Here is an 11,399-nt window from a genome sequence, read left to right on the forward strand (position 1 = left end):
GCCTCGTGGCAATCAACCGCAATGATTAAAAAACGCCATTTCATTATCAAGAAGAGACAAGGAAGCGGTGCTGATACACTGACCACCTGCTTTTCTGATGTGATATGCTTCAATAATCTCTTTCCATCCGATCTCTTCCACGCCCAAGAATTTTAGCTTTCCGAAATATGGGTTTACAGTTACAATCCCGGCAGTGGATAGCAAGATGACCACTCTTCCCTTCTTTCACCAGATTATAATGCTCCCTAGCACTCTCTCTACATATACAGTTTGAAGTTTGTTTTTGATCTAACCTAGACAACCCGTTAACTCGGATGCAGGTGTGAAATAAATTTTTCGAAAGGGGTGGCTTCGCGTCTTTTATTTTATCTGCTCTTCAAACACGTGTCTGTCCCATGACGGGTAGCTGTGAGCTGGTTCTTATCATGTGCCAGCCCACGTGCTGAGCGTCCACCGCTGGCGCCGCCTCAGTGGCCTCAGGCCCACGCATCTCGCAGCACTACCCGTTGAAAGCATCCAAAGCGCCAGCGCCAGTTCTAAACACAGCGGAATTCTGTTACCGCCGCGGCAACAGTGTGCCGCTGCCATCGTCGCCATTTTGCGACGAAGCAGGACGTTCCATTCAGTGCCTAGCTCAAATTTCGTCCAGATTGGACGATTGGGGGATTGCAACGTCCCCCAGCTACTGGTGATTAGACCTCGCTAGCGCCTTACCTCCATTTCAACTCTACTACTGGTCTCCTCAAAGTAGACAAGTTTTATTTCTGGGTGTTTCAATATGCAGCTCTTCTGAATTGTCCCGGCCATGAAGACCCAGGTAGCTATCGCCACTCCTTTCGGAGTCGCCGCCTTTGTCAGCGCGTCTGTCGTCGACGATCTGTGCGTCGTCGTCCATGCTAGAGCCTCCAGCGATGGACAAGAAAAATTCTTCCCGCTCGTCGTCCGCTCCCAAGGGGAACGCCAGCACTGACGCCAAGAGCAAACAAGGTGAGCTGTTGCTCGCCGCGGTTCGTGACTCGTGCCTGGCGCGATAACATTGTCGCGCGGCGGCGCACTGCGCAGTTCGCTTCGGTTCTGCCTATTGACGCGCCTTTCCCTTCGATCAGCTCTTGCGCACTGTGTTGTCTCGCGGCGGGAAGCCGCCGTGTTGTTTTCCTCTAGGTGTTGACCTCCCGCGAAGCCGTAGCGCGCTTGGGGACACGCAGTTTGCGCAACGCGTGGTAGGCCTAACCCACGCTCATTTTCCCGGTGACTTTTAGTTTCGGTTCGGAGCATGCCCGAACGAACAAGTGGCGGCTGCGGCCAGTTATGCAATGGGCGTGTAAGTAAGGCTGCGTGGTTAGAGGAGGAGGCGGAATAAATTTTGCGAGTATTTCAGAGATATTGTGTGGAGGTTACTGACCAGACCCGTTATGGCACGTTGACAAGGTACGAAGTTGAGCAAGACGGCATTTCTAACGTTTCTCACCAATGCAACGTGCTGGCATGTCTGACTTGAACTGACTGCGTTATTTCATCTGTCATGGGCCTGGTTTGAACCGTTCCTCTTGTCTAGACATGACGTGCGGGCTAGGACATATTTTTCTTTATTTTTTTAGTCCCGATATAATCTGTCTAGACTAGTAATTGGTATCCCGTTGTGACAAACTGCGGTGCGGGCAGGGCACATCTTTTTCCCGTCCTTTGTAATTTATCTGTAGACATGGTGCGATAGCTTGACGGTTTGTGGTGGGTATAATGTGCTTGTGCCGTTCCTGTGCGTCAGCGGTCGAAAGCGATCGCCGCTAATAGAAGGCGACCTGTCATCATGGGCTGATCTGTTTATAACGTCCTGCACATTTTGGGAAGGGCGTACGTAAAGCGCTTCGTCATCGATTAAAGCCAAATCTAGGCTGTCGCTGGGTGTGCTGCTGGGCTTTCCGTACTAATTTAATTTTCCAGCTGGAGCGCGGGTACTCGGCACTTGCTTTGCTCTAAAGATAAGTATCTGAAAGGAAACTGTTGAAGAGGACTGACAAAAGGTGTTGATTTGCACTCTGAGAGCAATGCCCGCAATGTTGAGGGCCAGTTTTTGCCGGTTCGTTCGTCACTACTGCTGTATTTGCCACCATCTGTCGCTTATCTTATCCAAAGAATGCGCTGAGTCTCTTTCATTGCTGTCGTTAATGTTATCAGCACTCTCAAAACAGTACAGAATTTTTCTTTGCGAAAACTGCTTGCTCCCTGTCACAGCTCTTTCACGTTGGAAAGCAGATGCAAGCAAGAATACTTTAGAAAATTTGTACTATGGTTTCTGTCAAAAAGTATCCAACATCTATCCAACAATTTGTCTTAGTGCGTCATCTTGGGACGGCTGCAAAAGCTGTTGAAAGCCGCAGGCCACCATTTCGACGGCTTTGGTATCATGACCTTGGTTCCCGTGGGTGTTGATACTAAGGGTTTTGAAAGCAGAATTAACAGGATGATTATGTGGCCATGAAGATCTGCTTAAACAATTTGCAGGAAGAGGCCATATGCATGAAGGTGCTGAGAGTGTTCTAAATACACGAAAATACAGAAAATGCAGGAAAAGGCTTCGAAAGATCATAATTGTTACTTCCAGGAAGTGTGGGGTTCAATCTTGCAACAGTGGTCTCCATTTTTTATTCTCACTCAAGCGCAGGTTTTCTCAAGGAAAGTGCAAGGAAGGCTGCCCTTATTTGCCATGGAGAGCCTGGATGGTTAAGTTTTGGGCGGTGTTACTGTTTATGGGAGTTAATGTCCCATAGCGACAGGGACGTTGGAGGGCTCCGGATTAATTGCATCCACCTGGGATCCTTTAACATGCACTGACATTGCATAGCACACAGCTGCCTTGCATCTCACCTCCAGTATGTTTGGCCCGGCTTTCTTATGTTGACAGGGGCCACGGGCTAAGATGGAACTCAATACAATAAGAATGACATATAATCTGTCCTGTATTTCACGCAACCAGTAGTGGTGTCGTTTAGTGTTTACCCCCTAAAAAATGGAGCACAGCTTTCCAAATAGCATGTTACAAACTCATTAGACAAGGTGTAGCCATGGTTTGAATTTCTCTTTTAGAAACTGGACATCGTTGCCTGTGTTTGATAATAATGAATTGCCGTACCCTTGTTAATGCCAGCGCACACACTTGACAAGCAGCTGCTGCTTTGTTTTATGAAGTGCGCTGTGACAATAGAAGTATTCCACTAATTAACACCAAGCTATCATGGATTAGTTTCTTTAAAGAAAAGGTTGTTTTGCAAATGGAAGGTGGTGTGTGAAAATGGTCAACCCTATTGCAGGTTTTGAGTCCGATCATGTTTTTAGAATTGAAATAGAATTAGGGCAGATGGAAATGGGTTTGCAGAGAATAATTAATTTAGCGAGAGAATTGAAAGCATCCTTCGGAACATTGAAGCCTGCTAAAGATGTTCACATTGACTTGTCTGTTTTATTTGATACTGAAAACTGAATTTTAAAGACCCAATTTTTTTTTATGCAACAGAGAGAGAGATGAATTAATAGACGCTTTACAGCGCCGTATCATGGGGGCTGCCATCTTTGGTCACGTGAGCACGCCGCCATTGCACGCCTCCTGACTGCTCCGAGCGCGCCTCGTCGCGACGGCTGCCGCGTCTGATGGTTCGGTTCCAACAGGCTGTGTTTCGGCTGATACGGTTGTAAAATAGTGGGAAGGAGACAGTATGGTTTGGCCAAAGATTCGAAGGACACGTGAGAACTCTAATTTGATCTCTTGTGGCCTTGAAAACGGTGTCCGGTTTCATAGCCAGCCAATGGATGGATTTCCTGATACTTGTCTTTGCGTCCGCAGAAGGCTTTGCTGAATGTTTTTTTTTTATTGTTATTATCTTAAACGGCAAGGTTTAATGCTTCTGCGGCAGCGCAGGTCGTTATAGTATTCTGTACATGCACGCAGACACCGCTCTAAAACGCTCGCATGCACATCGTACGCATTTGTTTGCAACCTGTTAACGGTGCTTAGGAAACCGAAAATATTTTCTATTGGTTTGTTAAGCACACAAAGGTGACAAAAATAAATAGACACACAAATGTTCACTACCATGTATAGCAGTACCATTCATCAAGCAGCCTTCACAATCTGGCGCGCAATCGTTTCGAAGGATTCCGCGATATAATTGTTATAACGCGCACAGCAACGCATTCACACTACACGAAGTTCATAATTATGTCAGTCTCACATATGAAATTGCGGTACGCTCCACTCTCGATATGCGGACATGAAAATGCTCGAGGTCTCGTTGGTGGTAAGTAATCAGCTTCTCTCTGAGCGCTGGCCTGCGGGGTAACATTTAGTGGCTGTCTCGCATGGACCGCGAGGAAGTGGCAATCATCCAGCCCAGCAGCCGTAACGCAAATGCTGTATTCCGAATCTGGTCCACGAAAAGCGCTCTACTTGGAGCGAAGTTCAAGAGTAGCACCAAGACGGCATACAATACACGGACGGTAAGCGTTGTCCGTTCGTACGGCTGTGCAGCGCACGATCTACAGTAGCGGCATGTAGGAGCATAAGTCGTCCTTCTTTTCCGTACCTGATCTGGCCTCCGGCGCTGCTGTTACTACAATTGCCGAACACCTTAACTTACGAGCAATGCGGCCTCACTACACACGTAGGCGCAACTGCACAGCAACTGAAAGCACGAAGTGACGGTTTCGGTGGCGGAACACTTTGATCATGAAGCAATGTTGCGCACTTGCCCTCGCAGATTTTCCAAGATCGTAACCTTTCTTTCTATATTGGCCATCTAGCACTGGCGGACGTGTTTGTCGCGTTCGCCCGTTCGGAAATGATGCATGGCAAACGGGCGCGAACAGGGGCAGTACTTCCTTGTGCAGTTCGGTTCCGTGAGGCTCGCAAACGATCGCATCCTGCACCTTTAACTCTCTGTCGCAATTCTTGCAATCCACAATAAAGCACGTATTTCCTCTGCCTTTCCCCATCTTCGCAGAAAGAACACTTCGGCAGCTACCCGCGATATTTCCATTACTGCATCGAGGCGTACACTCCGGCGACTTACGAGGTCCGTAATGGCGCCGTGTTCCGAGCGCGTCTGTGGTGCCATCTGGTCTCAAACGGAAGAACTGCGCGCTGTAAACGGTCTATAGGCAGGCAGGTTAACTAGTCGAAGGGGAACGGAGGGAAGAGAGGAAAGGGAGATCACTTTTTCATGTGTGTCCATAGGGGATTACTAACAGCTAGGGGTTGAATTTTTTGTTTTAAACCGGAAAAGAAACCCGTTAAAATTCGCTGAATTCACGTTTCGAAATTCGGTGTGAACCGAAAAAGGCCAGTATTTTTGGCTTGCAAGGCCAGCTAGCTAGCTGGCTGCTGAATGCTGACACTCACTTAAAGGGAAGCTGAAGCACTTTTAGAAAAAAAATGGGTTCCCTGCGGCATTTTATAGTTTTTAGTCCACTGAAAAAGAATATCTCATTGAGAATGGGCGAAAATAAATTCAAAAAGCTGTTTTTTACATGGAAACGTGCCCCATCACTGAGCGAATGCCGCTGTTGCTTGCGATTGGCCGGGTCCGTCATGACGTCATCTACGGAGATCTCCGGCCAGCACCGATGGCGTTGATGCTTAGCGCATTGCTTCGGCTGGCTTAAGCTACATTTTGGAAGTTATGGATAATTCAAGCAGTGTTTAACAGTTCGGACCCTCACCATATACATGTCTGAGCGATCGATTAGCAGCTTCAGAAAATGACGGAGCCGACGACGTCACGGAGTGTGCCGGCAACGAAAGTCAAGTCTCGACATTTTCACGTGCTGGAAATCTCGACTGGTACGTGTTTTGCATAGGTGCATGTACAAATGGCTATAGAAAAAAAGGAAATCGCGTCGAAATGCTGTTCTGTGATCGCTCCTGCATAAAAGGCAGACAACCAACTTTTTGTAACGCCTGTAAACATGATCGAATTCAAATCGCCGGTATGCTTACACAAGTCACGTGAGGTAAAGCATTTGCTTGTTCATTTATTTATAGTTACGTGCCTAATTACATCCAAAGGCCTTTTAGGACTACAAAAGAATGACAGACTGGATGAGTTGGAGTGGGTTCACTGCTATACTGCAGCGCGAAGAGACGAGACAATGGAGTAAGCTCCCGTGTGCGCTTTTCCTTCTGTCACATGTTCGGGCTACGGTTTAGCCACGAAACTTCTGCACTTACCCCCATACATTTTTCTTTTTTTTGCATGCTGAACACGCTTTTGAACAATAATTATGGCTGTGTTTCGGAGCTCGCAGGGCTGCTCATCAAAACTAGAGTGCTGTCAGATATACAATATTGTTGCTGCTGTTGCGTATCGAGATAACCAGCAGAATTACTTGTGGCAGATATACGCGCACCGCGGCTTGACGAATTTGCCGTTCTGACTCGAGGACAAATTTGCATGAATTCTGACGCCATTGTCGATCGTCAGCAATGACCAGGCGTTCATGAATGCAAATTTTTGCATTGCTCAAGTATACTAGGTTGACGTAATCAGTTTTTTGTTCACTTAGGTGCAGTTGCACATGTTGCGTGCTGATGAAAGATTAAGAGGATTGTTTTGTGCTGCCACGAGGCACAAGAAATCAGGAAAAAGCTAAAAGGTGCATACTGCGTAACGAGCTCTAGAGAGTTGTATTGTGTGCCTTAGTAAGGCAGTGCTGGAAGTGGCATTAGCTCAGTATGGATGTGAACCAGCTGGAGAAGGCAAAAAGTCGACAAATCAGTAAGAAAGTAATGTAACAAAAAGAAATATCGATGCAATAAACATATTTTGTGCAGGCAGCTTCGGTATGCTGTGTACTGCCAGCTTGCCTGGTTAACGTGGAAGAGGCTGGAGGAGAACAACCGACTTACTCTACCAAACTGTGTGCTGAGCACTGTTGGAAAGAAGTACCATGTCAAAACTGGTTTATATACAGGCTTCAAGCATTCCACAGAACGCCTGAACTAGACAAAGCAAACGGCACTGGCAGTAGATAGCGTTGGTCACCAAAGCTCGGGCTGCAGCGAAGCAATCAAAGCAGGATGGCGAGCCGACTCTCCGTGAATAGCGTCACTTCCGCCAGTTCTCCCTTTCTGCCATCCCCCCACCCGGCGCTTCAGGAAGCAATGAGGGCGTGTCGGCGGCGGGTTTTTGAGAAGCGATTGCAGCTCTGTTTGTGGACAGAATCGAGAAAAAATTTACACACATGATCTCCAAGGTCCCTTCTTTCCAACCACAGCGTTCCATGCAATTTTAAAACCGTTTCAGCTTCCCTTTAAAGTTGAAAATGGTATTGAAGAATAATCAGTGCAGTTGTGTGATTCGAGGTATTGCTCCGCTAGCTTGCATGCCTCTGCAGACTGGGAAGCATAATCTCGCAGTCTTCTAGCTAAGCACTGTTTCTTCACTGTCATCGCTTGCTTAGAGCAGTTGGTGAATTAGGTAAATTAAATTGGATATGGGACATTGATACGACACTGCAAATGGGTGTCACGAAAAAGTATCTTTCGGCTACTGCGACAATTGAGCAGCAGTTCCATCATTATCAGCACGCAGACCATGTTATCCCTCGCCCTCAAGCTCAACCAGTTTCTCAACGCAGCGTGCCAAAAACTCCAACGATAACCTGTCAACCTAGTTCTTAGAAGTGAACTTCCCCTTCCGGTTTTTGTCTGCACCCACTGTGCTGGCTCAGTGGTTAAGGCGCTCGTCTACTGAGCCAGAGTACCCGGGTTCGCACCCGACCGCGGCACCCATGTGCTGTGGATGTCAGTGCACCTTTAAGATCCCCAGGTGGTCGAAATTATCCGGAGCCCTCCACTAGGGCACCTCTTTCTCCCTTCTTTCATTCCCTCCTTTATCCCTTCCCTTAGGGCACTGTTATTTCGGACGTGGATGGAGATATGTGAGACTGTTACTGCATCATTTCCTTTCCTCAAAAACCAATTTTCATTTTCATTTTTTTTGTCTGCAGGCTATCTCATTTAAGTTCAGTTACTCTTTTAATAGGGTAGCAACTTTTTCTACACAGCTCACAGCTCCAATACTACCTTTTACACATTAATTACTGGCGAATAAATTGTTCAGGATGACAAAAATACCCAGATAGACTTTAAAATCTTCTGACCACACAGAATTGCTACATTAAGTCACCGAAAAAAATCAGGATTTCTTTCGTTGAAAGTAATAATCTAAACAAAACCAAAAGTAGCGTCTTGAATTAAAAACTGAAAAAATCCGCTCTTGTCAGTCTCTTCAAAGTGTAACAATGCAAAAAGATTGAGTTTTGAAGCATTTGTACAGAAAGCTGGGTTCTACTTCAATAAAACTTCGGTTGGGGTTAGCTGGTGCATGGTATTCTTATGGTGAACAATGGGTGCAAACACTGGGCAATCCACGAAGACAAACGCAGGGACAGGCGAAGTCATCTGAGACAACGACGTGAGCAGAGGAACTTATACTCGCTACTCTGCTCGGTTGTACTCGAATTGTAAGCTTAGTGGTTGGGGCTGATTTAGCTTTGCAAAGCTTGGAAACCGCATAGCATAATATTGAAATGTGGAACTGTGATTGAAGTGATTTGTATGTCAACGATCAAATATAATAGTAGCAACTGTGCTGAGTAACTAAATGTTCCCAAACAGACCTCTTTATCAGTGTTACTTTCATTGCGTTGTTTATTGGCTATATTTGAAGTATCAATTTCTGTATCTCTGTAAATTATATTGTTCCTTCACAATTACCCTTGGGGGAACATGAGGAAAGTATTGATTTTGGCACCAACAATTAGGCTAGGTCGTGAACTAAGTGTCACTTTCTGACACAGAAGAATGGACCAAAAAAGAGGATTGAAGTATGTGCACAAGAAGTGGAAATCAGGTGTCCGGAAATTGCATGTCATGTCAATTTGTAATTGATGCCGGCATGACTATTTCAACTAGTGTGTAAGCTTACGGAGCCGGAAGAATACTGCTGGTGTAGTCACCTTTAGAATTTTTCCTGAGGTTATCAGTATAAAAGGAGTTCACAGCAGAAAGAAATGTCACCTTCGCACCTCCAAAAGCATGTCTTGCCTTTCCAAATGTCAAAGTTGGCTGGTCACTGCTGGCATAGTGAAATGCTTGCAGCGGGGTGCTCTGGATGTGCTGAATACTATTTCCTTTTTTGTGTGTGTGTATAAGGCGAGAACAGCTAGTTTGACGGCAGAATTTATCTTCTGTGCCCAATTTCTCTGCTGCTCTGCTCCCATCGGCACCTGGTGTTTGCAACACATGAGGAGTCCAGCTAACAGCTGTCATCTGCCTGCTTTCGTGTCTTAAAAGCAGAAGTGTTGGCACAGGTGAAACAATCCAGACAGTGAGCCATCTCACAAAACACTTATATTTTATCTCCTTGTTGGTTCTATTCCACACTTGTTTTTTCTGCTTTTTCTTGCAGAAACAAGGCTGTGAATATATCCACTGTGAGTTTTTAGTGATACGTTACTCAAATATCTCTCGTTCGGTACAGAGCGAGCTCCACATTAAGTACAACAGGGGCATAATTATGCATAATTGTGTTCATGCTTTTTTGAAACTTGAAACTAGCTTGGATAGTGTTCAAGCTTATTTTTACTTCGCGTTTGTCACACAATTTCTCACTAACCTGCTTGCATTTTTTGCGACAAAAAGTATGCTTGGCATGCTACCACAAGCATTTGAGATGTGTTTGATAGTGAGGTGCCAAATTTTCACATTCCACTTTGTAAGGCACGGCTGTATCAGTATTTCTTTAGAGCACTGCCAAAGGTATGAAGTATACAGAGGTGCTCTTGCGCTGAAGAGTATAAAAGCCTCCGCATTGATTGCAGAATCGAGATGTATGCAGGTGGCTTTTATATTAGCTTTGGTAGGCTTCTGTGTGTGCAGTAGAAACAAATTTCAGTACGATTTGACATTAAAGCCGCCATGGTGGCTCAGTGGTTATGGTGCTTGGCTGCTGACCCGGAAGACGCGGGTTTGATCCCTTCCACGGCAGTCTCATTTCGATGAAGGCGAAATGCTGGAGGCCCATGTACTGTGCGATGTCAGTGCACAATAAGGAACCCCAGGTGGTCGAAACTTCCAAGAGCGCTCCACTACGGCATCCCTCATAGCCTGAGTCGCTTTGGGACGTTATACCCCATAAACCAAACCTTTTCATGGAGGACATGGTTACTGGTGGTCATTCTAAGGCGTTTTATGTTTTTGTACCATATTGCTGTATCAATTTTAGGCCATACGTGTTTTTGGTAACTGGTAAATTAAAAGTATGTTAGCGGCATGTCTAGTGTTAAGAGTAGGAATCAGAAACATACTTAATGATAACAAGTGATTGTGACCTGTTGTCTTATTAACTAAAATGGCAAGTTTCATTGCCGAGGTTAATGTGAAAGGAAGTATTTTCAGCCTGCAAAATAAGGCTGCTTGTGATGGACCTGGAAAGGTGATTATTTGCACCGCTCTTTATGGAGTCGAGCAATTAAGTTTATATAAGTTTATAATGTGGGAGACTGATTCGCGACAGTGCGTGATATGACAGTGAATGATAAAGAAGTAAATAATTTTTTATATGGAAAGAACTAGCATATGGATGCTAGTTTAGCGTACAAGTAATCAGTGTGTGGCTTCCAGTTCAATTTACTCTCAAGCGCAACGACCAAATATTGAATAGTGTTCACTTAAACCAGAGTGCTACCATCAAGATATATTTGCAGAGGTGTGCTGTTTATATTAATATATCTGGAAAGAAACAGTATGTAGTTAGTTTTTGCATTGTTTAGTGCGTTTATTTGCTGCTAACCCAGATGATATGCGAAGTAATTCTGTGTTTAACAGTGAATATTGTATCGTGTAGTGGTTTATCGGTGGAAACTAGACGGCATTATCCGCTTGCATGGTGGCTTTGGCTGAAGTGAGAACTGAGGGGAAATCATTTAACGTGTAACTTCTTCACCTCTGGCACTGGGCAGAATTGCTGTTAAGATGGGTTCACAAAGTAGCGGGAAGGTGAAATTGACCTTGGAAATTTACGCTGTGCCAACTTAAGCTGATCTGGCAGGATCAGGAGACTAAGTGCGCTGATCTGAGCCTCACCAACTGCCTCCGTGACCAGCTCCTATGCACTCTCTTTGGGACCTTTCTTTCGAAAGAGAACACTCAGATGCTCGTGCTTTGTGCTCAGGGCACCATTTACAGCATGTGGTGCCAATCAATCGAAGCCACCTGTCCCACAAAGCCGGAATACCTGTCGTGAGGAACACCACGTGGCGATTGAAACAAAACTGTTGTCACGAAACTTTTTGTCACGCATACGTGAAGCTTCGCACCGCCATGGCCGCCAACTGGAGCATTA

The 11,399-nt window shown here is 45.5% G+C and overlaps 1 protein-coding gene across 2 annotated transcripts in view; it reads left to right on the forward strand.

The window, feature by feature from the left end:
• Positions 1-583: 583 nt before the first annotated feature.
• Positions 584-11,399, forward strand: part of LOC144122077 (E3 ubiquitin-protein ligase RNF10) — a 66,264-nt gene continuing 55,448 nt past the window's right edge. For both annotated transcript variants that reach the window (XM_077655593.1, XM_077655594.1), the window contains exon 1: positions 584-987. In XM_077655593.1, the coding sequence (XP_077511719.1) occupies positions 894-987 (94 nt within the window). In that variant the 5' untranslated portion in view covers positions 584-893. The remainder of the gene's footprint in view (positions 988-11,399) is intronic.

Source organism: Amblyomma americanum, chromosome 2 (assembly GCF_052857255.1).
Source record: "Amblyomma americanum isolate KBUSLIRL-KWMA chromosome 2, ASM5285725v1, whole genome shotgun sequence".
Lineage (NCBI taxonomy): Eukaryota > Metazoa > Arthropoda > Arachnida > Ixodida > Ixodidae > Amblyomma > Amblyomma americanum.